This window comes from Papio anubis, chromosome 18, assembly GCF_008728515.1.
Source record: "Papio anubis isolate 15944 chromosome 18, Panubis1.0, whole genome shotgun sequence".
Lineage (NCBI taxonomy): Eukaryota > Metazoa > Chordata > Mammalia > Primates > Cercopithecidae > Papio > Papio anubis.
In genome coordinates, this window is record NC_044993.1 from 21,756,700 (window position 1) to 21,784,592 (window position 27,893).

The 27,893-nt window shown below is 46.4% G+C and overlaps 1 protein-coding gene across 12 annotated transcripts in view; it reads right to left on the bottom strand.

Annotated features, from left to right (window-relative positions):
* The window catches only part of DUS2 (dihydrouridine synthase 2), a 59,638-nt gene that overhangs the window by 27,294 nt on the left and 4,451 nt on the right, over window positions 1-27,893 (bottom strand). For 9 of the 12 annotated variants that reach the window (XR_002519397.2, XR_001898415.3, XR_002519398.2 and 6 more), the window contains 3 exons: window positions 18,934-19,077; window positions 4,923-4,968; window positions 240-331 (listed from right to left, as the gene is read on the bottom strand). Coding sequence is in view for 9 of the 12 variants with exons in the window: in XM_009196725.4 (XP_009194989.2) it covers window positions 240-331; window positions 4,923-4,968; window positions 18,934-19,077 (282 nt within the window). In the remaining 3 variants the exon portion in view is untranslated. Of the gene's footprint in view, window positions 1-239; window positions 332-4,922; window positions 4,969-5,882; window positions 5,984-18,933; window positions 19,078-22,824; window positions 22,862-27,893 lie in introns of those variants that run through there. The other 3 variants (XM_009196728.4, XM_009196729.3, XM_021932375.2) reach the window with 3 other exon arrangements.

A 27,893-nucleotide genomic window follows, 5' to 3' on the forward strand; every position in this document is an offset into this window, starting at 1 on the left:
GTAAATTAAATTTGAGACTAGAGGCATACATGACTGTGATAGTTTGATTTCCATAAACCGTCTCCAATAGTGTAATTACTCATGACTGGCTCTTTGGAAAACATAAAAGCGGATCTTCAGGAAGCCATCGTTGTGCAGTGTACCCCAGGTATTCAACACTGGCCTGGCACAGGGCATGAGTTGGGAAATCCCAGGGGATGGTGAGACTCGGGAAGGTATGCAGCAATGGCGTCTCTCACCATCTGGAAGACCACCCTGTTCTGCTCTCTTTCACAGGTGCGGAAGACAACTCGATCATCGGGGGCGACAAAGTCCACTGTGCTGAGCACCTCTGCAAGAAAACACAAACACATAGCGTCACTCAATGAAGATGCAAATTCAACCCTAGCCTAAGTCCTGGAAGAAAACACGGCCAGAGTATAAGCTTGGAGGGGAAAGAGATCCTAAATGTATACCATTCTTACCAAAAATAACTATGCACATGGGAGGCTTCTGTGATGATGACAATGGTCTATTTCCTGACCTGGGTGATGGTTGTTCGTTTTGCAATTACTTGTTCAACTGCATGTTTGTGTTTAATGCACTTTTTCCGAATGGTGGTTAACATTTTGCTGTGTTTAAAATGTTAAAACAGGGCCGGGTATGGTGGCTCACACCTGTAATCCGGCACTTTGGGAGGCCAAGGCAGGCAGATCATGAGGTCAAGAGTTCGAGACCAGCCTGGCCAACATGGTGAAACCCCGTCTCTACTAAGAATACAAAAATAAGCCGGATGTGGTGGGGCGTGCCTGTAATCCCAGCTACTCGGAAGGCTGAGGCAGGAGAATCTTGAACCCGGGAGGCAGAGGCTGCAGTGAGCCAAGATTGCGCCATTGCACTCCAGCCTGGGGGACAGAGCAAGACTCCGTCTTGGGGGAAAAAAAAAGTTGAAACAAAATGTACATACGTAGCAGTAGCTCATGCCTGTAATCCCAGCACTTTGGGAGGCCAAGGCAGGTGGATCACGTGAGGTTAGGAGTTCAAGACCAGCCTAGCCAACATGGCAAAACCCCATCTCTACTAAAAATACAAAAAATTGCTGGGCATGGTGGAGGGTGCCTGTAATACCAGCTACTCAAGAGGCTGAGGCAGGAGAATCGCTTGAACCTGGGAGGCAGAGGTTGCAGTGAGCTGAGATTGTGCCACTGCACTCCAGCCTGAGCAACAGAGGGAAGCTCTGTCTCAAAAAAAAAAAATGGGCCAGGCGCGGTGGCTCAAGCCTGTAATCCCAGCACTTTGGGAGGCCGAGGTGGGTGGATCACGAGGTCAGGAGATCGAGACCATCCTGGCTAACATGGTGAAACCCCGTCTCTACTAAAAATACAAAAAACTAGCCGGGCGTGGTGGCGGGCGCCTGTAGTCCCAGCTACTCAGAGGCTGAGGCGGGAGAATGGCGTGAACCCGGGAGGTGGAGCTTGCAGTGAGCCGAGATCGCGCCACCGCACTCCAGCCTGGGCGACAGAGCGAGACTCCGTCTCAAAAAAAAAAAAAAAAAATGTTTGTCTGTTTCAGTTTTGGCCCAAATTTTCCCAGAAAACATCACTCTGAAGTTCAGCAAATTTACTATTTACTTACAATGAGACAGGTGCTGCTAGTGGAAGGTTACTATATAACATCAGTCTCCTATACTATTCATAGTTGCATATTTGCAAACGTGCCTATTTGCTAACATTTATTCGTGACCCCAAAATCAATACTTGTGATGTTTTCATGGTCATCCAACGACAGGAACAGAGTGGTGAAAGTTTTGAGTTGCCCGTTGTGCATGTTCCCAGCTGAGGTCAAACAAGGTGATGCTCTGTCTTCTCCCTTCAGCTCTCATACTGTCAACAAGTGGCCCTTTTGTGGTATATTTCATGCCACATTTCTGCATGTTTATGCTTTTTGTTGGTGATCTCACTGTTTAAAATGGTCCCAAGTGGCCAGGTGCGGTGGCTCACACCTGTAATCCCAGCACTTTGGTAGGCCAAGGCAGGTGGGTTACCTGAGGTCAGGGAGTTCGAAACCACTCTGGGCAACATGGTAAAACTCAGTCTCTATTGAAACACACACAAAAAAAATTAGCTGGGTGTGGTGGTGCATACCTGTAGTCCCAATTACTTGGAAGGCTGAGGCACAAGTATCTCTTGAGCTGGGAAGGCGGAGTTGCAGTGAGCCAAGATCGCGCCACTGCACTCTAGTTTGGACTACAGAGTGAGACTGCATCTCAAAAAAAATAAAATAAAATGGTCCCAACCATACTGCTGAAATGCTGTCTAATGTTCCTAAGCACAAGAAGACTGTCATGGGCCTTACGGAGAAAATATACATCTTGAATAAGCTTTGTTTAGGCCTGAAATTATAGCACAATTACCCATGTTAGGGAGTTCAATGTTAGCGAATCAATGGTATATATTAAATAATATGCCTTTAAACAGAAACACATGGCTGGTGTGATGGCTCAGTCCTGTAATCCCAGTATTTTGGGAGGCTGAGGCAGGGGGATCACTTGAGGCCAGGAGTTTGAGACCAGCTGGGGAACACAGCAAGAACCCCATCTCTACAAAAAATTTAAAAATTGGCTGGGCATGAAGGTGTGCACCTGAAGTCCTAGCTACTTGGAAGACTGAGGCAGGATGATCATTTGAGCCCAGGAGTTTGAGGCTGCGGTGATCTATGCTCACACCACTACACTCCAGCCAGGGCAATAGAGTGAGACCTGGTCACAAAAAAGAAACCAAACAAAAACAAAGAAACACATAACAAAAGTTATGGACTGACGAGTTGATGAAAGTATGACCAGAGGTTTGCACAAACCTAAACCTTTGTTTCCCCCAGGGTCAGTGGTTCAGTATCTGCTCATCTGATGTTTAAAGCAACTTTACAGAAACAACAACTGTGCATAACGAGAAGCAACTGTATTTTATCTGTCAGCTTCCTAAAGAAGCTCCACAAATAGTTGCGACCATTATTACCTTTCAAAGATCACTAGACATGAAAAAGACTGAACATGGCAGATGGGAGAATATGCCTACCTCAAAGGCTGTCTTTAGAAATAAATGAGATCTAGCCGGGCGCGGTGGCTCAAGCCTGTAATCCCAGCACTTTGGGAGGCTGAGACGGGCGGATCACAAGGTCAGGAGATCGAGACTATCCTGGCTAACACGGTGAAACCCCGTCTCTACTAAAAAATACAAAAAACTAGCCGGGCGAGGTGGTGGGCGCCTGTGGTCCCAGCTGCTCCGGAGGCTGAGGCAGGAGAATGGCGTAAACCCGGGAGGCGGAGCTTGCAGTGAGCTGAGATCCGGCCACTGCACTCCAGCCTGGGCGACAGAGCCAGACTCAGTCTCAAAAAAAAAAAAAAAAAAAAAAAAAAAAAAAAAAAGAAATAAATGAGATCTTTGACGCACTTAAAGCATTTCCATACATGGACGGTGTTATTATCATCCCAGCACTAAACAGATGAGAAGGTTTTTAGGGTGGGGTAAAGGCGTGACATGTTGAGAGAGGTAATCAAAGTGATCACTGACAGAGACAGCTCATGACTGGCAGTAAGATGTGTGAGAGAAGAACCACAAAATCTTTGTGTGTTTATAATGCAACTCTGTTTATAACAGCAAAACACTGGGAACCCCTGTTAAGGCTCTGGTAAAATCAATTCTGACATAGTTGCCCCTAGGTACTGACATGGGCAAATGACCTAGTAGATAAGCAAATGGCAAAACAACATGTGTTGTATGATCTCATGGGGTGGAGAGATAGATGATATAGATATAGATACAGATACATTTTTTTTCTCCTTATCTTTGACCTAGAAGAGGGATAAACATGTCATATTTTGTACACACACATTATTTACTATATGTATAGAAAAACATACATTATTTCTCTTTCTGATTAACTCTTTAGGTAGAGGATTATGGAGGATTTTCATTTTCTAGGTTATACAGATCTGTAATATTGAATTTTTTATCACACAGAAAAAAATATATACATTTAAAACAATTCAGCCAGGTGTGGCAGCTCACACCTGTAATCCCAGCACTTTGGGAGGCCAAGGCAGGTGGATCATGAGGTCAGGAGTTCAAGACCAGCCTGGCCACCATGGTGAAACCCCTTCTCTACTAAAAATACAAAAATTAGCTGGGTGTGGTGGCATGCCCCTGTAATCCCAGCAACTTGGGAGGCTGAGGCAGGAGAATTGCTTGAACCTGGGAGGCAGAAGTTGCAGTGAACCAAGACTATGCCATTGCACTCCAGCCTAGGCAATAGAGGGAGATCCCATCTCAAAAAAAAAAAAAAAAAAAAAAAGGATTTCACGAGCATATACATATGTATCAAAAACCTCAAGGAATATACCATAACTCTAATCAAAGCAGAATCAGCCTCATCAATAAAGTATCAGCAAAACTACAATTCATCACAATCGTATTTGCACAGAGCACAGGGTGTCCACAGCACTTACATGTACCTTATCTTATTTGGTCCTCACTCCAACCCTATGATTTCAGTAAAGCAAAGACTATGATTTCATCTTACAGATAAAGTAACTGAGGCAGACAGAGGTCATATGGCCTGCCCAAGGTCACACACCTAGCAAGTGGCCAAGCCAGGGCCAATGCTAAACATCCTGACTCCAAAGCTCCTAGAGTTCCTCCTATGCTATGATACATGGTGATTTCTATGCCAGCAAGCCTGTGAGTGAAAGGCACTCTTAGCCCGTTTCACATCAGGCTTTTTGTCATGGCCTCTGGAGATCAGTGACTGCTCTCAAGGGAGCATCTGATCTACAAAATTACTCAGTGAAGCCAGGCAAGACACTTTCACCCCAGGCAAGGGCAGTGGCAGTGCTGCTTGAGCCCAGCAGGGCACATGCATCAGTCTGAAGCCAGATCTCTACTCACCATTGACAACTCTCTTGCACTGAATCATCTTGAGGTCGATCAGCTCCTGCAGAGGAATCAGAGAACACTTGTCAGTCCTGAACATGTAGGTTCTGGGCATGAAGGATTTTCATCACACACCCAATGAGGATCGCTTGGCCAGTCGCCCTACTACCAACAATAAACCACAGCTTTTGGGACATGTAGTGCTATCCTCCCCACCCAAGTATGGCAAGCAGGAGCCAGAGTGAGCTACCCTAAATTAGCTGCTCTTCCCAGGAAACTTGGAGATGTTTGGAGCCTAGAATGAATGAACCACTTAGCCAGAAAGATGATAATCATCCAGGATGTAGTTACCTGGAAATTTTTCTCACCCACTGGTCTCAGCAGAAGTTCACCCCATCAAAGAATATCCCACCTATCCCTAAGCAAAGGGCAGGCATTGAAGGGCTCCTAAGAAACATCCAAGAACAAAACTGGAACCAGTGAATAGAAGCAAAGGGAGGAAGATCTGAGATGAACACAGGAAAGAAAAGTCTAAAACCTCTATCCAACATGGGTCACACTATGTGGAAATGAAAAGGGTGAGGTGCTCAACTCTGGAGATACTCAAACAGACTCAGGAAAGAAAGAAAAAGGGGGGTTTCTTCAAAATCACATCACAAAAATGGAGGAAAATCTCCTATCTGCCGGAGCACTGAGATTCTCTAATTCTTAATTGGAGACAAGACTGTTCTGCTTTGCTCTATCATAATCTCAGCACACACCTGTCACACTGCCCAGAAGTTCATGCCCATGGATTCTGGGGGTCCAGAAAAGAAAAGAAGAGGCACTCACTCCTAGTACTAACCCCCACACTGACTCCCTGTGAGCCCCAGCAGGTCACAACCCCAGCCAGGTGGGCACAATGACCTCCTACTCACTCATGGGAATACCTAGGGACAATGGCGAAAGAATCCCCATAGTGTCCATGGGACTTACCCCAGCATACCCACCATCAGGTTAAGAAATGCTCTAGGTGTTTCTGTGGCCATTCTCTCCATGCAGTATTCAGGTCATCAAATATCTGATGCCCACTAGGCCTGAACAAACAAATCACCACAACCAAGCAGTTCGGATATGGTTGACATCCAACCCCCAAAATCAGTGTGGCATCCCAAGGGATGGGCAGAGCCCAACTCAGAGTCCCGGTAGCCAGTGATCCTAGTTGCAGGGACAGGCAACAAGGCAAGTGGACAAGTAGGAAGGACTGAATGGCCTGTGCTTATAAAAATAAATTCAGTAGCCAAACTGAGCTTTGGTAGGGAGTGGAACAGGAAAAAGTAAGACATGTATCACATCAAAGATTGGGAAGTTTATTGGTTCCAAGTATTTACAGAAATCTCTGTCCAAACATTAGCTAACAATTAAGCTAACCCAGGAGAACTTTATAGGCCACACATGGCAAAGAACACAGGCCTTACAAAATTAGTTCAGAATAGTCACTAAGCAAACAAACAACAACAAACTCTGGCCAGACATGATGGCTCACGTCTATAATCCCTACACTTTAGAAAACTGAAGCGGGAGGATTGCTTGAGCTCAGGAGTTCAAGACCAGCCTGGGCAACAAAGTGAGACCTTGTCTCTACAAAAAATTTTTAAAACAGCTGGGCGTGGTGGCATGTGCCTGTGGTCCCAGCTACATGGGATGCTGAGGCAGGAGCATCACTTAAGCCCAGATGGTCAAGGTTGCAGTGAGCTGTCATTGTGCCACTGTATACCACCCTGGCCAACAGAGTGACACCTGTCTTTTTTTTTTTTTTTTTTTTTGAGACAGAGTCTCGCTCTGTCGCCCGGGCTGGAGTGCAGTGGCCGGATCTCAGCTCACTGCAAGCTCCGCCTCCCGGGTTTACGCCATTCTCCTGCCTCAGCCTCCCGAGTAGCTGGGACTACAGGCACCCGCCACCTCGCCCGGTAGAGACGGGGTTTCACCGTATTAGCCAGGATGGTCTCGATCTTCTGACCTCGTGATCCTCCCGTCTCGGCCTCCCAAAGTGCTGGGATTACAGGCTTGAGCCACCGCGCCTGGCCGACACCTGTCTTAAAAAGAAAACACACTGGACACGGTGGCTCATGTCTAATCCCAGCACTCTGGGAGGCCGAGGCAGGCAGCTCACTTGAGGTCAGGAGTTCAAGACCACCCTGGCCAACATGGTGAAACCCCATCTCTACTAAAATACGAAAATTAGCTGGCCATGGTGGTAATCCCAGCTACTCAGGAGGCTGAGGCAGGAGAATTGCTTGAACCCAGGAGGCAGAGGTTGCAGTGAGCTGAGATCACGCCACTGCACTCCAGCCTGGGCAACAGTGCAAGACTCCATCTCGCGAAAAAACAACAACAACAACAACAACAACAAAAATACTTTGTTATTTGAGAATATCTACAAAACTGACAAACTCTTAGCTAGACTACCAGTGGAAAAAAAGAGAGAAGACTCAAATTATTAAAATCAGAATGAGAGAGGCCAGGCGCGGTGGCTCACGCCTGTAATCCCATCACTTTGGGAGGCTGAGGTGGGCGGATCATGAGGTCAGGCAACATGGTGAAACCCCATCTCTACTAAATATACAAAAATTAGCTGGGTGTGGTAGCATGTGCCTGTAATCCCAGCTACTTGGGAGGCTGAGGCAGGAGAATCGCTTGAACCCAGGAGGCGGAGGTTGTAGTGAGCCGAGATGGCGCCACTGCACTCCAGCCTGGCAACAGAGCAAGATCCCATCTCAAAAAAAATAAATAAATAAAATCAGAATGAGAGAGAAAACATTACTTCTGATCTTAAAGAAATAAAAAGGATTATAAGGAAATAATATAAACCATTGTATGCCAAAAAATTAGATAACCTACATGAAATGGACACACACTACTGAATCTGACTGAAGAAATAAAAAATGGGAACAGACCTAAAACAAGAAATTAAGGCTGGGCACAGTTGGCTTATGCCAACAAAAATTAGCCGAGCGTGGTGGCACGGGCCTGTAATCCCAGCTACTGGGGAGGTTGAGACAGCAGAATTGCTTGAACCCGGGAGGCGGAGGCTACAGTGAGCTGAAATCATGCCACTGCACTCCAGCCTGGGCAACAGAGGGAGACTCCGTTTCAAAAAAATAATAATAATAAATGAAATCATGTACTTTACAGCAATATAGATGCAGCTGGCGACCATTATCCTAAGCAAATTAATACAGAAACAAACCCAAATAACATATGTTCTCACTTATAAGCGGGAGCTAAGCATTGGGTACACACGAACATAAAGATGGCAACAACAGATACTGGAGACTTCGGAAGGCAGGAAGCAGAGAGGGGGCAAGCGATGAAAAACATCCTATTGGGTATTATGTTCACTATCTGGGTGACAGGATCAATAGAAGCCCAAAGCTTCAGCATCACACATGGTGCCCTTGTAACAAATCCTCATATACACCCCTGAATCTAAAATTTTGAAAATAAGAGTACATTTTAAAATTAAAAAGTTTCCCAGGCCAGGGACTGTGGCTCACGCCTGTAATCCTAGCACTTCAGGAGGCCAAGGAGGGCGGATCACCTGAGGTCAGGAGTTCAAGACCAGCCTGGCCAACATGATGAAACCCCGTCTCTACTAAAAATACAAAAATCAGCCAGGTGTGGTGGTGGGCACATGTAATCCCAGCTACTCAGGAGGCTGAGGCAGGAAAATCGCATGAACTTGGGAGGCGGAGGTTGCAGTAAGACGAGATCACACCACTGAACTCCCGCCTGCTGGGCAACAAAGTGAGACTCCATCTCAAAAAAATTTTTTAAAATAAAGTTTCCCACAAAGGAAAGCTCAGGACCAAATGCCTTACTGGTAAATTCTACCAAATGATTAAAGGACCAATCCTGCACAAACTCTTCCAAATAACAGAAAAAGAGGTAACACTTTCTTTTTTTTGAAACAGAGTCTCACTCTGTCACCCAGGCTGGGGTGCAGCGGCTCAATCTCAGCTCACTGCAATCTCTGCCTCCCAGAATCAAAAAATTCTCCTGCCTCAGCCTCCGAAGTATCTGGGATTACAGGTGTGCACTACCACGCCCAGCTAATCTTTTCTTGTATTTTTAGTACAGTCAGGGTTTCACCATGTTGGCCAGGCTGTTCTCGAATTCCTGACCTCGTGATCCACCCACCTTCGCCTCCCAAAGTGCTGGAATTACGGGTGTGAGCCACTGCACCCAGCTGACACTTTCAAACTCATTAATTGAGGCCAACATTTCCCTGGTACTAAAACCAAAGGCATCACAAGAAAAGAAATATAATAATCAATATTTCTCATAAAGACCAAAAACAAAAAATCCACAACAAAATACTAGCAAGCCAAGTCCAGCAACACATAAAAAGATTCTATACCATGACCAAGTAGGATTTATCCCCGGTTGGTGTAAAACCCAAAAATCAACTGATATAATGCACCATATCAATGGAATAAAAAGCAAAAACCACATGATCTTCTCAATAAACACAAAAATTTTCTGACAAAATCCAACACTCTTTCATGATAAAAACACTCAACAAACTAGGAATAGAAAAAAACTTTCTTTACTTGCTGAAGGCATCTATGAAAAACCCACAGCTAACAACATATTAAATGATGAAAAACAAAGCTTTCCCCCTAAGAACAGGAACTAAACAAGTATATCTACTCTTGTCACTTATAATCTACACTATATTGAAAGTTCCAGGCTGGGCACAGTGGTTCATGCCTGTAATCCCAGCACTTTGAGAGGCCAAGGCAGTGGATCACCTGAGCTCAGGAGTTCAAGACCAGCCTGACTAACATCGTGAAACTCTGTATCTACTAAAAATACAAAAATTAGCCGAGCATAGTGGTGCATGCCTGTAATCCCAGCTACTCGGGAATCTGAGGCAGGAGAATCACTTGAACCCAGGAGGCGGAGGTTGCAGTGAGCCGAGATCATGCCATTGCACTCCAGTCCACGGCCCGGGCAACAAGAGCAAAACTCCGTCTCAAAAAAAAAAAAAGAAAAGAAAGTTCCAGCCAGGACAATTAAGCAGAAAAATAAAATAAAATAAAAGGCATTCATATTAGAAAGGAAAAAGTAAAACTATATTTGCAGATGATGTGATCTTTTTCTTGCTTTTTTTTTTTTTTTTTTTTTTTTTTTTTTGGAGTGGCGCTCTGTCGCCCAGGCTGGAGTGCAGTGGCGCGATCTCGGCTCACTGCAAGCTCCACCTCCCGGGTTCACGCCATTCTCCCGCCTCAGCCTCCGAGTAGCTGGGACTACAGGCGCCCGCCACCACGCCCGGCTAGTTTTTTGTATTTTTAGTAGAGACGGGGTTTCACCGTGTTAGCCAGGATGGTCTCGATCTCCTGACCTCGTGATCCACCCGCCTCGGCCTCCCAATCTTGCTTTTTTTTTAAGACGGAGTTTCGCGCTTGTTGCCTAGGCTGGAGTGCAGTGGCACGATCTCGGCTCACTGCAACCTCTGCCTCCTGGATTCAAGCGATTCTCTTGCCTCAGCCTCCCTAGTAGCTGGGATTACAGGCGTCCACCACCATGCCTGGCTAATTTTTTGTATTTTTTTTTAGTAGAGACGGGGTTTCATCATGTTGGCCAGGCTGGTCTGAAACTCCCAACCACAGGTGATCCACCCACCTCAGCTTCCCAAAGTGCTGGGATTACAGGTGTGAGCCACCACGCCGGGCCGATGTGATCTTGTATATAGAAAGCCTATGGAAGTTTCCCCCACCCATACACACACTAGAGACACAGAGAGACAGAAAGAGAAAATACATGCTAATAAACAAGTTCAGCAAGGTCAAGGACACAAGATCAATACACAAAAATCAATTATATTTTATATAATGAACAATCCAAAACTGAAATTAAGAAATTCCATTTGTAATAACAGCTAAAAGAATAAAACGGCTGGGCACAGTGGCTCACACCTATATTCCCAGCACTTTGGGAGGCCGAGGTAGGCAGACTGCCTGAGGTCAGGAGTTTAAGATCAGCCTGGCCAACATGGTGAAGCCCTATTTCTATTAAAAACATAAATATTACCCGGGCATGGTGGTGGGCACCTGTAATCCCAGCTACTCGGGAGGCTGAGGCAGGAGAATGGCCTGAGCCCGGGAGGCGGAGGTTGCGGGGAGCCAAGATTGCGCCACTGCACTTCAACCTGAGCAACTGAGTGGGACTGTGTCTCAAAAAATAAAAAATAAATAAAAATAAAACACATAAGAAATAATTCAAAAAAAGAAGTATAAGACTCACATACTGAAAACTATGAAACACTATTGAAAGAAATTGAAGAAGATCTGACCCAGCCCAATGGCTCATGCTTTTAATCCCAGCACTTTGGGAGGCCTAGGCAGACAGATCACTTTGAGATCAGGAGTTCGAGACCAGCATGGGCCACATGGTGAAAACCCCAGTTCTACAAAAATATACAAAAATTAGCCATGTGGGGTGGTGCATGGCTATAGTCCCATCTACTCAGGAGGCTGAGGCAGGAGGATGGCTTGAGCCCAGGAGGCAGAGGTTGCAGTGAGCTGAGATCATGCCATTGTACTTCAGTCTGAGTAACAGAGTGAGACCTCATCTCAAAAAAAAAAAAAAAAAATTAATTAATTAAAGAATACCTAAATAAAGACATCTCATGTTCATGGACTGGAATACTAAATATTGTTATGACAGCAATAATCCCTAAACTAATCTACAGATCCAATGCAAACTCTATCAAAATCCCAGCTGCCTTTCTGGCAGAAATTGACCAGCTGATCCTAAAATTCATATAGCAATGCAAAAAACCCAGATTAGACAAAACAATGTTGAAAGAGAAGAACAAAGTTGGAGAATGTATACTTCCCGATCTTAAAATCTACCAAGCTACAATAATCAAGACTGTGTTGTGTCCTCAATTCACCAGTAAGAAGAAAGAAAAAAAAAAGGCTGTGGTACTGGCATACAGGTAGACATACAGACCAGCAAAACAGAAATGAGAGTCCAGATATAAATCAAAACATCTATGATTAATTGATTTTTTACAAGACCTCAGACCCGGTGCAGTGGCTCAAGCCTGTAATCCCAGCACTTTGTGAGGCCAAGGCAGGAGGATCACTTGAGGCCAGGAGCGCAATACGAGTCCGGCCAACATGCCAAAACCCTGTCTCTACCAAAAATACCTAAATTAAGCAGGCGTGGGGTCCCAGCTCCTTGGGAGGCCGAGGCAGGAGAATTGCTTGAACCCAGGAGATGGAGGTTGCAGTGAGCTGAGATGATGCCACTGCACTCCTGCCCCGGCAATAGAGACAGACTCCGTTTCAAAAAAAAAAAAGAAAGAAAGAAATTATTTCTTTGTAAATAAATAATTTTTTTTTTTTTTGAGACGGAGTCTCGCTCTGTCGCCCAGGCTGGAGTGCAGTGGCGCGATCTCGGCTCACTGCAAGCTCCGCCTCCCGGGCTTACGCCATTCTCCTGCCTCAGCCTCCCGAGTAGCTGGGACCACAGGCGCCCGCCACCTCGCCCGGCTAGTTTTTTGTATTTTTTAGTAGAGACGGGGTTTCACTGTATTCGCCAGGATGGTCTCGATCTCCTGACCTCGTGATCCGCCCGTCTCGGCCTCCCAAAGTGCTGGGATTACAGGCTTGAGCCACCGCGCCCGGCCCAATAAATAATTTTTAAATTTTTTTTGTTTTTTAAAAATTCCCTATTCTGGGTGAATATGACATACAAATGGCCAAAAAAGCATATAAAAATATATTCACCATCACTAACCATCACTAATCAGAGAAATAAACCACAATGAAGTATCACCTCATACCCATTAGGATGGCTACCATCGGAAAAACAGTAAGTGGGCCAGGCGCGGTGGCTCACACCTATAATCCCAGCACCTTTTTTTTTTTTTTTCCTGAGACACAGTCTTGCTCTGATACCCAGAGCTGGAGTGCAATGGCGTGATCTCGGCTCACTACAACCTGTGCCTCATGGGTTCAAGCAATTCTCAGCCTCCCGAGTAGCTGGGATTACAGACGCGCACCACCACGCCCGGCTAATTTTTGTATTTTTGTAGAGATGGGGTTTCACCATGTTGCCCAGGCTGGTCTCAAACTCCTGACCTCGAGATCCACCCACCTCGGCCTTCCAAAGTTCTGGGATTACAGGCGTGAGCCACTGCACCCAGCCAATCCCAGCACTTTGAGAGGCCCAGGCGAGAGGATCACTTGAGGCCACCTGTTTGGGACCAGCCTGGGCAACACAGCAAAATCTTATCTCTACAAAAGATTTTATTTTATTTTTTTTTTTTTTTTTTGAGACGGAGTCTTGCTCTGTGCCCCAGGCTGGAGTGTAGTGGCGCGATCTCGGCTCACTGCAAGCTCCGCCCCCCGGCGTTCACGCCATTCTCCTGCCTCAGCCTCCCGAGTAGCTGGGACTACAGGCACCCACCACCTCGCCCGGCTAATTTTTCTTGTATTTTTAGTAGAGACGGGGTTTCACCGTGTTAGCCAGGATGGTCTCGATCTCCTGACCTCGTGATCCGCCGTCTCGGCCTCCCAAAGTGCTGGGATTACAGGCTTGAGCCACCGTGCCCGGCCTACAAAAGATTTTAAAATTAGCCAGACGTGGTTGGGCATGGTGGCTCAACATGGCAAAACACCATCTCTACCAAAAATACAAAAATTAGCCAGATGTGGTGGTATACGCCTGTAATCCCAGCTACTCAGGAGGCTGAGGCACAAGAATTGCTTGAACCGAGGAAGCAGAGGTTGCAATGAGCTGAGATCACGCCATGGCACCCCAGTCTGGGCGACAGGGCAAGACTCTGTATTAAATAAATAAATAAATAAATAAATAAATAAATAAAATAAAATTAGCCAGGTGTGGTGGCAAAAGCCTGTAGTCCCAGCTACTCAGGAGGCTGAAGCAGGAGGATCCCTTGAGCCCAGGAGCTCCAGGCTGGAATGAACTATGATCATGTCACTGCACTCCAGCCTGGGCGACAGGATAAGACTGTCTCAAAAACAACAAACAAACAAGCATTTCTGAGGATGTAGAGAAACCAGAAGCTTTGTGTGCTATTAGTGGGACTGTAAAATGATGCAGCCATTATGGTTATAAGAAACAGTATGGAGGGTCCTCAAAAAATTAAAAATAGAACTACCATATGATCTAGCAATCCCAATTCCGGATATATAATCAAAAGAATTAAAAGCCGGGTCTCAAAGAGATTATTTGTACACCCATGTTCACAGCAGCATTATTCACAATCGCAAGAGATAGAAGCAACCTAATGGCCATTAATGGATGAATGAATAAACCACACGTGATATATACATACAATAGAGTACTATTCAGCCTTAAAAAGGAAGGAAATCAGCCAGGAGTGGTGGCTCACGCCTGTAATCCCAACACTTTGGGAGGCCAAGGTGGGCGGATCACGAGGTCAGGAGATGAGACCATTCTGGCTAACACGACCCGTCTCTACTAAAAATACAAAAAAAAAAAATTAGCCGGGCATCTGTAGTCCCAGCTACTCAGGAGGCTGAGGCAGGAGAATGGTGTGAACCCGGGAGGTGGAGCTTGCAGTAAGCCGAGATCGTGCCACTGCACTCCAGCCTGGGCAACAATGCAAGACTCCGTCTCAAAAAAAAAAAAAAAGGAAGGAAATCATATTGTCACATGCTATAACATAACATAGGTCAGCCTTGACAACATTATGCTAAGGGAAATAAGCCAGTCACAAACAATAAATACTACATGATTCCACTTATATAAGGTATCTAAAGTCGTCAAATTCATAGAAACAGAAAGTAGAATGACAGTTACCAGTGGCTGGGAAAGGGGGAATGGGGGAATTGCTGTTTAATGGCTACAGGGTTTCCGTTTCACAAGATGAAAAAGTTCCGGAGATCTGTTTCACAACAATGTGAATCTCCATAACACTACTGAACAGTACACTTACAAATGGTTAAGACAGTAAATCTTAAAAGTTTTTTGTCACAATAAGAAAAAAAAAACTTTTTAAAAAATCACTCATTTCTCTTTTTTTTTTTTTTTGACACAGAGTTTCGCTCTTGTCGCCCAGGCTGGAGTGCAATGGTGCACTGGGCACACTGCAACCTCTGCCTTGCGGGTTCAAGCGATTCTCCTGCCTTAACCTCCCAAGTAGCTGGGATTACAGGCATGCACCGTCATGCTCGGCTAAATTTGTATTTTCAGTAGAGACAGGGTTTCACCATGTTGGCCAGGCTACTCTCAAACTCCTGACCTCAGGTGATCTGCCCGCCTCGGTCTCCCAAAGTGCTGGGATTACAGGCATGAGCTACTGTGCATAGCCTAAATCAATCATTTGTGGGCCTCTGGACTGTGGGACTCTGGGCCTCTTAAGAACACTGCCTTTTCCCTTGATCCTACTTACTAAGAAGTTTAGGTCTAACAGGTCAGTGTCTCTTCACAGACTGGAACACCAAATCCCACCATTCTTATAAAAAGAAACAGGAACGCGGCCTCTGCAGCACCTCCCAAAAAACTGTCATCACTCCTCAAAAATTCCTGGCAGACCCTGATGCAGAAAGACTACTGCTCCCTTGACTTTTACAGATTGGCTCATCCTCCAGATGCTGAGGACTTTGTGGGTTGTTTGTTTTGTTTTGTTTTGAGACGGAGTCTTACTCTGTCGCCCAGGCTGGAGTGCAGTGGCGTGATCTCAGCTCACTGCAACCTTCGCCTCCCAGGTTCAAGTGATTCTCCTACCTCAGCCTCCCAAGCAGCTGGGACTACAGGCGTGCACCATCATGTCCAGCTAATTTTTTGTATTTTTGTAGAGACGGGGTTTCACCATGCTGTTCAGGCTCATCTCAAACTCCTGACCTCAGGTGATCCACCCATCTTGGCCTCCCAAAGTGCTGGGATTACAGGTGTGAGCCACCACACCCGGTGACTTTGTGGGGTTTTTAAGGAGGTGCCTACATGCCTGATATGCCCGAGGTCCTGTGAGCTGGGTGGGGTCATTTGATTATCTAATCCCACAGACAGGCCACCTCACATGAACTCCCCCGCTCCAGTAAGAACATCCAGGCAACTGGTACTCCAAAGCTCACCGGCAGAACAACCATGGAGCCACCAGGGGGCACCAGACACCACAGTCAGCCATGCCCTGGGGCCCAGTCCCAGCCACCTACACAACCCAGGCTGACCTGCCTGCCTGTCTGCTCTCCACAGGGTCTGGGTGGAAGGCTTAGGTCTCTGAATAGGTAGAGACCCCTTTGTTTATTCGTAACCTACACTGACTCTATCAGGGAAGAGCACATCAAACAATGCTAACACATTTTCATTCATATTTCCTCTGCTCCATACAGGAGCACGACCCTGGAAGAAAGGAATGGGCACTATTACTAGGAAAACCAAGTCTTGCCCAATTAGGAGGGTCACATACTGAAGTAATCACATAAATCGTGGGCCCTAAACTTCCAAAGGGCTTGAAAACAACCCTAAGGCTGGGTGCGGTAGCTCACGCCTATAATCCCAGCACTTTGGGAGGCCGAGGCAGGTAGATTACCTGAGGTCAGGGATTCAAGACCAGCCTGGCCAACATGGCAAAACCCCATCTCTACTAAAAATACAAAAATTAGCTAGGCGTGGAGGTAGGCATCTGTGATCCCAGCTACTCGGGAGGCTGAGGCAGGAGAATCACTTGAACCTGGGAAGCAGACGTTGCAGTGAGCCAAGATTGCACCACTGCACTCCAGCCTGGGAAGGCAGAGTGAGATACTGTCTTAAAAAACAAACAAAAAAAAAGATTCCTGTCCTCACCAAGCCCTGACCTTCAGGCTTCCTTCTAACGCCTTCCTTCCTCTTATACTACAAACATGCAAGTCATCTAGAAACAACTCACTTCACCCTACTTCCTCCACCTCAAGCTACCTGCCTGTACCTCCCTTAACCGAAGGGGTAGTCAGCAGCCCTACTTCTATTCCCTCACCTGCTATTCACTCCTCAAGCCATTAACTCCATGAGTGTTCACGTCTATGTACTAGAGCTGTCCTCCAGTGGTCTAATTTTCTTTTCCCTCCCTCCCTCCCTCCCTCCTTCCCTCCCTCCTTCCTTCCTTCCTTCCTTGCTTCCTTGCTTTTTTTTTTCAAGAAACAAGGTCTTGGCCGGGCGCGGTGGCTCAAGCCTGTAATCCCAGCACTTTGGGAGGCCGAGACGGGCGGATCACGAGGTCAGGAGATCGAGACCATCCTGGCTAACAAGGTGAAACCCCGTCTCTACTAAAAAATACAAACTAGTCATGGCTTTTATGGGCGCCTGTGGTCCCAGCTTACCTCGGGAGGCTGAGGCAGGAGAATGGAACCCGGGAGGCGGGAGGCATGAGATCCCGCCACCGTAAGATCTCCAGCCTGGGCGACAGAGCCAGACTCAGTCTCAAAAAAAGAAACAAGGTCTCGCCGGGCTGTGGCCTGCCGTAATCCCAGCAGCACTTTGGGAGGCCGAGACGGCGGATCACGCAGGTCAGGAGGATCGGGAACCATCCCAACATGGCTAATATGGAAACCCCGCCCACTAAAAAATACAAAAACTAGCCGGCTGAAGGGAGCGCTCAGTCCCAGCTACTCGGGAGAGGCTGAGGCAGGAGAATGCATGGAACTCCAGGAGGCGGAGCTTGCAGTGAGCTGAGATCCGCCACTGCACTCCAGCCTGGCACAGAGCCGGTGACCCTCCCCAAAAAAAAGAAACAAGGTCTCTACTATGTTGCTAGATTGAGCCGAACTCCTGGGCTCAATCCTCCTACCTAGCTTCCCATAGCATGGTTTCCACTCAACCAAATACCCGTTTTTGGTCTTTTTGTGACCTGGATTTCTCTTGCATTGACCTTGGACATGGTTAACAAACCTGACTTTTACCTTCCCTGACACTATACTCTTTTTAATTTGCCTATTTTTCTCACTCTTTTACGTCTTCTGTTATTGATTCCTATGCGCCAACACACATACCCAGCACGTAAGAGTATGTTTTCCCCCAATCTCCTCTTAAGTCCTCCATTTTCTCTACATAGTGGTTTTCTTTTTCTATTGTACCTTTTTTATTTTTTTATTTTTTGGTAGAGACAGGGTTTCACTATGTTGCCCAGGCTGGTCTCGAACTCCTGGACTCAAGTAATCCTCCTGTCTCAGCCTCCCAAAGTGCTGGGATTACAGGTATGAGCCACCACACCAGGGTTATTTTTTTTAATATATAAAAACTTTTTAAAAAAGAGATGGAAAAAAAAAAAAAAAAAAAGAGATGGAGTCTTACTATATTGCCTAGGCTGGTCTTAAACTCCTAGGCTCAAGTGATCCTCCTGCCTTGGCCTCCCGAAGTGCTAGTATTATGGCATGAGCTACCATGCCCAGTCTCTTTTTATCTTTTATTTTTATTATTATTATTATTGAGATGGAGTCTTGCTCTGTTGCCAAGGCTGGAGTTCAGTGGCATGATCTTGGCTCACTGCAACCTCCACTTCCCAGGTTCAAGCAATTCTCCTGCCTCACCCTCCCGAGTAGCTGGGACTACAGGCATGTACCACTATGCCCAGCTAATTTTTGTATTCTTAGTAGAGACAAGGTTTCACCACGTTATCCAGACTGGTCTCAAACTCCTGACCTCAGGTGATCTGCCTGCCTTGGCCTCCCAAAGTGCTGGGATTGCAGCCATAAGCCACTGTGCCAGGCCTCTTTAATTTTTTAAAATGGAGTTAAGGTCCCACTGTGTTGCCCAGACACGTCATGCAACTTATCTATTCACCCAGCCCAAGGTATCCCAGAACACTTCCGTGCTACCAGGCTCCTGGGCCTTGGCAGGGTGCACAAGACTCATCAGAGTCACACATGTTCATCTCCTCCAGCCTTTGGTGAGCACCTATAAAGTCAATTCCCATTCTGTCCCCCCTAACTCCTGACCACTCCCACACACAAATGAAGAGGAGTCTGCACTTGTAGAGAAGCCCACCCAGAAAATCAGAGGCCCTTACCTCACAGTAAACAATGTCCGCTCCATAATCCAAGGCCAGCAGCCTCATTGGAAGAGTCCCTACCCGAACCATTGGGGCCAGGATTAGCTTATTATGATAACACAGAGAGAGGCTATTCAAAATCATTTCCTCCTCTGTTACAGCCTGAAAATAAAGGAAACAAGAGTCAGAAATTCAAATGGAGAAAATCTCTTCTGTTATCAAGAGCAGGCTTCCCTTCTTCAAGCTTCTAGCACACAGTAGTTTCTTTTCCTTTTCTTTTGGTTGGTTGTTTATGTTTGTTTGTTTTTGTGTTTGCGACAGTCTTGCTTTGTCACCCAGGCTGGAGTGCCATGTAGTGCAGGGCTCACCGCAACCTCTGACTCCCGGATTCAAGCAATTCTCGCACCTCAGTCTCCCAAGTAACTGGGATTATGGGCGTCTGCCACCACGACCAGCTAATTTTTGTATTTTGAGTAAAGATGGAGTTTTACAGCTGGGCACGATGGTTCACACCTGTAATTCCAGCACTTTGGGAGGCCGATGCAGGCAGATCACCTGAGGTCAGGAATTGAGATCAGCCTGGCCAATATGGTGAAACCCCATCTCTACTAAAAAATACAAAAATTAGCTGGGCATGGTGGCGGGCACCTATAATCCCAGATACTCAGGAGGCTGAGGCAGGAGAATCATTTGAACCCAGAAGGCAGAGGTTGCAGTAAGGCAAGATGGCACTATTGTACCCCAGCCTGGGCAACAAGAGCAAGACTCCATCTCAAAAAAAAAAATATATATATATATATGGGAGTTTCACTACATTGGCCAGGCTGGTCTTGAACTCCAGATCTCAAGTGATCCACCCACCTTGGCCTCTCAGAGTGTTGGGATTACAGGCGTGAGCCACTGCTCCTGGCCTGTTTTCCTTTTCCCTGAACATAAAAATTAGTATACATGCACATTCATTCATCTAACAAACATTTATTAAATGACTAGTCTGTGCCAGTCACTGTCCCAGTCTCCTGGGACACATTAGAGAAAAAAGAAAAAAGACATAGAAAAATTCCAGCTCTGGAAGTTTTCATTCTTTTTTTTTTTTTTTTTTTTTTAACTCAGATACATGCGGTAGAGTATCTGAAGCAGAGTTTTCATTCTAGCCAGAGAGTATAGGCAAAAAAAAACAAAAAGCATAACAAATAAGTAAACTACATAGTATGTTGGAAAACTGGTAATGCTAGAGCAGGGAGAAGGGAGATTGAAAGTGCTGGGGATGGGTTGCAATTTCAAATAGAGAAGTCAACATGGGCTTTAATGAGAAGATAAGATTTGATCAGTGAAGACCCCCTTTTTATTATAAAAATAATAAAAAGCCAGGCAACGGCTCACGCCAGTTATCTCAGCACTAAGGAGGTCATGGTGGGGAGATCGCTTGAGTTGGTGATGGAGATCAGCTTGGAGTTGCAGATCAGCCTGGGTAACATGGCAAGACCTCATCTCTACAGAAACATAAAAATTAGCCAGGAGTGGTAGTGCATGCCTGTAGTATCAGCTCCTCAGGAAGCTGAGGTGAGATCATTTGAGCCCGGGTGGCAGAGGTTGCTGAGCTGAGCTGAGATCATACCCCTGCACTCCAGCCTGGGTGACAGTGAGACCCTGTCTGAAAATAAAAATAAAACTAGGCCAGGCAAGGTGCCTCACGCCTATAATCCCAGAACTTTGGGAGGCCAAGGTAGACAGATTGCTTGAACTCAGGATTTCAAGACCAGCCTGGGCAACATGGTGAAACCCCATCTCTACAAAAAATACAAAAATTGGGCTGGGCATGGTGGCATACGTCTGTAATCCTAACGCTTTGGGAGGCCAAGGCGGGTGGATCACTTGAGGTCAGGAATTCAAGACCAGCCTAGCCAATATGGTGAAACCCCATGTCTACTAAAATACAAAAATTAGCCAGGCGTGGTGGCACGCGCCTGTAATCCCAGCTACTCAGGAGGCTGAGGCAAGAGAATCACTTGAACCCAGGAGACGGAAGTTGTGGCGAGCTGAGATCACACCACTGCTCTCCAGCCTAGGCAACAAAGCAAGACTTTACCTGAAAAAAAAAAAAAATAGCACCTGTAGTCTCAGCTACTTGGGAGGATGAAGTCAGAGTATCACTTGGGCCTAGGAGGTTGAGGCTACAGTGAGCCATGATCACACCACTGCACTCCAGCCTGGTGACAGAGCAAGACCCTGTCTCAAAAAAATGTTTTTTTTATTTTTAAATAAAAATAATTTTAAAAAGAAATAATCTCTGATCCAAGGACTAAAGGAAGAGAATGTGTTAACCAGTCCAATAAGTGGAAAGAAAATCTTTCCCTTTCATTAACAGCATGTCCAGTCTCCCAATTACTCACCCTTAACCCACATTCCCCACATTCAATCCATCACTAACTCCTATTCAAATAACCTTCAAAATATAACTCTAACCCACACGCTTTACTACACCCCAATGGCCACCACTGCACGCCAAAAACCCTCTGCTCATCTGCTGCCAGGACTTCAGCACAGACCCCAAATAGATCTCCAAAAATCTACACTTGCCCCTTCCTATCCAATCTATTTACAATAGCCAGCATGGGATCCTAAAAAGGCAACTCTGATAATATCACTCCCCCCATTTATACCTTTCAGTGGCTTCCCACTGACTTAAGGAAAAATCCTAAACCTTTATAATGGCCCACAAGGTCCTGCATGATCAGTCCCTACCCACCTCTCCAGTCTCACCCTCACCTGTGTCTCTCTCACCCTCCCTCTCTGCCCTGGCCACCCTGGCATTCCCTTTTTTTTTTTTTTTTGAAATGGAGTCTCACTCTGTTGCCCAGGCTGGAGTGTAGTGGTGCAATCTCAGCTCACTGCAACCTCCACCTTTCAGGTTCAGCCTCCTGCCTTAGCCTCCCGAGTAGCCGGGATTACAGGTACCCACCACCACACCCACCTAACTGCTGACCTCAGGTGATCCGCCCATTTTGGCCTCCCAAAGAGCTGGGATTACAAGTGTGAGCCACTGTGCCCGGCCACCCTGGCCTTCCTTTAAAGTCTCCCACACCAAACTGTCTGCTGCCCTGGGGCCTGCCCACTTGCAGTTCTGTCTGGAATACTCTCCCCATCTCCCCAACTTGGACATGCATGCCCATACTAAGGTCCCCTTGTCCTTGAATGCCCCCTTTGTGGAGATGTGTCCCTGTAGAAAATCAAATTCAGGTCCCTGGTCCCATGCTTTCCCAACACCCTACATTTCTCTGCAGCTCAGTTACACTCCATGTGTCCACACTGAGTGCTGTCGTTTCTTGTTCAATGCCCAGCTCCTCCTGGAGACCACCAGGACAACAAGCTCTATAAGAACAGGAGTGTGGCTGCTTAGTTCACTGCCAGGTTTCTAGCACTAAGCCAGGTACCTGGCCTTTAGAGACTGCTTTGTAAGGTATGACTGAATACCCCACTGTGGTAGCCGAGAGGACAGCCTCTTGTAGGGTGGCTGGTCTGGGAACTTCCTCTGGCACTCTGTCAGAGGTGCCTGACTCACCCTGCCTCTAAGGAGGCTCCTCTGAGAAAAACTAGGCAGCCCCCATGCCTTTCCCAGTTACTGCCACAACCACTCACCCCACCCTGAGATCACACTCACATCACACTTTAGTCACTTATTTCCAATCTCTTCTACCATTCCTTTTAAGGGCTGGTCTCCTCTATTACTTCCAATTTCTTAAGACAGTAACCTTGGCCAGGCACAGTGGCTCACGCCTGTAATCCCAGCACTTTGGGAGGCCAAGGCAGGAGGATCACCTGAGATAAGGAGTTCGAGACCAGCATGGCCAACATGGTGAAACCCTGTCTCTACTAAAAATAAAAAAATTAGCCAGGCATGGTGGTGCGCACCTGTAATCCCAGCAACTCGGGAGGCTGAAGCAGAAGAATCACTCGAACCAGGGAGGCGGAGGTTGCAGTTAGCCGAGATCACACCACTGCCCTCTAGCCTGGGCAACAGAGTGAGACTCCATCTCAAAAAGTAAAAAATAGTAACCTTAACTTCAGTTACATGGACATCATATCCTGTTAACCTTAAAAAAAAAAAAAAGACATTAAAGAAAAATTATCTCCAAACATGTTGAGTTTATTTGAGAATGGGAGAAAAGGATTATAATCCAGGATGCAGCAAGCCACAAGTACATATGGTGATAGAAGGGGAAAAGGAAGCTTTTATTAGCAGAAAGGGAGAGACTTATATAAGTTGCTTAGAAACAGAGTTCACGGCCAGACACAGTGGCTCACACCTGTAATCCCTAGCACTTTAGGAGGCCAAGGCAGGCGGATCACGAGGTCAAGAAATCGAGACCATCCTGGCCAACATGGTGAAACTCCATCTCCACTACAAATATAAAAATTAGCTGGGTGTGGCAGCACACGCCTGTAGTCCCAGCTACTCGGGAAGCTGAGGCAGGAGAATCACTTGAACCTGGGAGGCAGAGGTTGCAGTGAGCCAAGATCACGCCATTGCACTCCAGCCTGGTGACAGAACAAGACTCCGTCTCAAAAAAAAATAAAATAAAATAAACGAGTTCATGAGTTCCCCAGAGGATCAAAGCCAGCGCTGTCTTCAGTTCATTGGTGGAGATGCCATTACTGGGAAAGTATTCTTTCCAGAGCATTTTATCTGAATTACGATAGTCCTAAAAAATGTCTATGCCAGGCAAGGTGGCTCACACCTGTTATCCCATCACTTTGGGAGGCCAAGGCAGGAGGATCACTTGAGGCCAGGAGTTTGAGACCAGTCTGCACAACATAGCAAGACCCCATCTCTACTAAAAAATATATATATATTTTTTAACTAGCCAGGAGTGATGGAAGGTGCCTGCAGTCCCAGCCACTACAGGAGTCTTAAGCAGGAGAATCATTTGGAGTCCAGGAGTTCGATGCAGCAGTGAGCTATGATTGTGCAACTGTACTCCAGCCTGGGTGACAGAGCAAGGCCCTGTCTCCAAAAAAAAAAAAAAAGAAAAAAAAATAATGTCTACTGATAAACCTTGTCATAGAAATATATATACACATGCAAAACATGCAGGCCATGCAAAGCAGGTGATTCATGAAAGACATGAAGGGATTTCTAGTGGGTTTTTATTCATTTATTTATTTATATATATATTTTTTGAGATGGAGTCTCACTCTGTCGCCGAGGCTGGAGTGCAGTGGCGTGATCTTGGCTCACTGTAACCTCCACCTCCCAGGTTCGAGCAATTCTCCTGCCTCAGCCTCCCGACTAGCTGGGACAAAAATTAACCACCATGCCCGGCTAATTTTTTTTTTTTTTCTGAGACGAGTCTCGGTTTGTCGCCCAGGCTGGGAGTGCAGTGGAACCCTCGGCTCAGTGCAAGTGCTCCGCCTCCCGGGTTCACGCCATCTCCTGCCTCAGCTCTTCCCTATAGCTTTGGGACTACAGCCACCTTCCAGCTAATTTTTTGTATTTTTAGTAGAGACGGGTTTCAACATGTTGACCAGGATGGTCTCGATCTCCCGACCTCGTGATCCTCCCACCTTGGCCTCCCAAAGTGCTGGGATTACAGGCGTGAGCCACAGCGCCCGGCCGCCCAGCTAATTTTTGTGTTTTCAGTAGAGATGGGGTTTCACCATGTTGGCCAGGATGGTCTCGAACTCCTGACCTCAAGTGATCCGCCCGCCTCAGCCTCCCAAAGCGCTGGGATGGCAGGTGTGAGTCACCACTCCTGTCCTCTAGTGGAGTTTTTAGAAAAGCCTTGGAAATAGTTCTTATCTCGGACATGTAAGCATGAGCTCCCTCTACTTCACACCTTCCTTGTCCTATTTTGACAAAAGCGGTTTCATCCTGGTATCTGCAACTTTCATAATCCCATTAATTATAATGCTTTCAGATTGAACATAGCACTATTCAGGGAAAACAATGGGTATAAACAAACTTTACCATTCCCTTCTCTGTCAATTTTCTCCAAAGACAATGCATGCTTAAAAAGCAATTTCTGGCCAGGCATGCTGGTTCACACCTGTAATCCCAGCACTTTGGGAGGCTGAGGCGGGAGGATCATTTGAGGCCAAGAGTTCAAGACCAGCCCAGGCAACATGATAAGACCCCACCTCTACAAAAAATTAGCTGGGCACGGTGGTGCACACCTGTGGTCCTAGCTACTCCACCCGCCTCAGTCTCCCAAAGTGTTGGGATTACCAGAGTAAGCCATTGCATCTAGCTCTAAAATACAAATTTATAAAGTCAACTAGAATTAAATATTTAGAGAATTATCCTATTTCCTATTCTGAATGTGTGGTTGGGTGCAGTGGCTCATGCCTATAATCCCAACACTCTGGGAGGCCAAGGTGGGCAGATTATCTGAGCTCAGTAGTTCGAGACCAGCCTGGGCAACATGGCAAACCCCATATCTACCAAAAAATACAAAAATTAGCCGGGTATGGTGGCGCGGGCCTGTGATCCCACCTACTTGCGGGGCTGAGGCAGGAGAATCATTTGAATTTGTGAGACGGAGGCTGCAGTGAGCCAAGATCGTATCACTGCACTCTAGCCTGGAAATCAGAGCAAGACTCTGCCTCAAAAAAAAATTTTTAAAGTGTAAATACACCAGGTGTGGTAGCTCACACCTGTAATCCTAACACTTTGGGAGGCTGAGGCAAGAGGATCATTTGAGCCCAAGAGTTCAAGACCAGTCAGGGCAACATAGTAAGACCCCCATCTCTAATAAAAATAAAAAATTTAAAAATAAATAAATAAATAAAATTAAAAACAAAAAAACAAAATATATATACATGACAAAAAGTAAAAATGATTTGTTAGATTTGAGGAGAAAGAGATGACATAGCTTTTTTTTTTTTTTTTTTTTTTTAGCAATGGGACCTTGCTGGGTTACCCAGGCTGGAGTGCAGTGGCACAATCATGGCTCACTGCAGTCCTAAACTCCTGGGCTCTAGGGATCCTCCCATCTCAGCGTCTGCAGTAACTGGGACTACAGGCATGTTCCACCACATCTAGCTAAGTTTGTGTTTAAATTTTTCTGTCGCGATAGGGTCTTGCTATGTGGCTCAGGCTAGTCTCCAACTCCTGGCCTCTAGCGATTCTTCTGCCTAACTTTCCAAAATGCTGGAATCAAGCTTGACCCACTGTGCCCAGCCCTGATATAGCATTTCATAGTTAAGATTCTGAGCTCTGGAATTGGACAGACCTTCATTTGAATCCCAGTTGTTCCTCGGGCACAGTAATTAACCCAGCTGAGCCTCAGCTTCTCCTTGTGGAATATGAGGCTCCACTATAGGAGTCAAAGGAAATGCTGTGAAGAGTGAATTCCATGGTGTACAACAGTTCTCAGCATATACTAAAGCCTTAATAAATGTTAGCCATAACATCTCATCATCATGCTTTCACGGTTTCAACACTCTAATGCTTTTTTTTTTTTTTGAGATGGAGTCTCGTACTGTCTCCCAGGCTGGAGTGCAGTGGCGCGATCTCGGCTCACTGCAACCTCTGCCTCCTGGGTTCAAGCAATTCTCCTGCCTCAGCCTCCCGAGTAGCTGGGATTACAGGTGCCCGCCACCATGCCCAGCTAATTTTATATATATATATTTTTTTAGTAGAGACAGGGTTTTACCAGGTTGGCCAGGCTGGTCTCAAACTCCTGACCGTGATTCACTGTGGCCTCCTAAAGTGCTGGGATTGCAGGCGTGATACAGCGTAGCCTCAGTAATATTATGTTGTCATATCGACAAACATATGCTAGCTCTTTTAAGATCAAGGCGTGAGGTGTAAAGACATGAAAAGCACTAAGCTCTAGGCCGGGCGCGGTGGCTCAAGCCTGTAATCCCAGCACTTTGGGAGGCGGGGTGGGTGGATCGCAGGAGGTCAGGAGATCGAGACCATCCTGGCTAACATGGTGAAACCCCGTCTCTACTAAAAATACAAAACTAGCGAGTGGTGGCCCGAGCGCCTGTAGTCCCAGCTACTCGGAGGCTGAGGCAGGAGAATGGCGGGGAACCCAGGAAATGGAGCTTGCACAGTGAAGCGAGATCCAGCGCCACTGCACTCCAGCCTGGGTGACACAGCGAGACTCCGTCTCAAAAAAAAAAAAAAAAAGAAAAGCACTAAGCTCTTAACCTCAAAGAGCTACTCGGCTCTACCACTGCCATCATCTATCAACTGAACCACGACAATAGTCTCCAAACCACTCTCTGTGCTTCCAGGCTTATCACTTCCAATCCATGCTCCTTCCAGCCAAAGGGCTCTTTCCAAAAGCAAATCAAGACATGATATTTCCATTTCTGGACATCTTCCCTACTGCCCATAAAATTAAGTCTGCACTCTTTAACACAGTAAATATAAGGTCTGGTCTCTTCTGCCACAGAAGCCTCTTTCATCACTTGCCTCCTGCCCTCAGAACTCCCCCATGCTAAGCTTCAGCTATTCTGAAATATTTCTAGTTCCTCAACCTGGCCTGCTCTCTCTCAGTATGGGGTCTCTGGACAAGCTGCCCCTGCCCAGGGGCCACATCCCTATTCTTCCACCTGACTGACTCCCTGTAGACTTTTAGAACCTCATTACAGATGTCACCTCCTCCTGGAAGCCTTCTCTGACCAACATCTCCCAAAACAGGGTAAAGGCACCTCTGAGCTCACTCCTGTCCTGGCATGGAGCTATCCTGGCACCTATTAATAGAAGAGCAAGTATCTGTCAATATGCCTTCTTCACTGTAAGGTGAAAATAGGCACTGTGGCTTGTTCATCACCAGATCCTCATCAGAGAGTATACAATCTGGCATATGGTGGACGCTTAGTGTTTGCTGTAAAAAGAAGTTAATGGCAGCCGGGTGAGGTGGCTCATGCCTATAATTCCAGCACTTTGGGAGGCCAAGGCAGGCGGATTACCTGAGGTCGGGAGTTTGAGACCAGATCAGCCCGACCAACATGGAGAAACCCCGTCT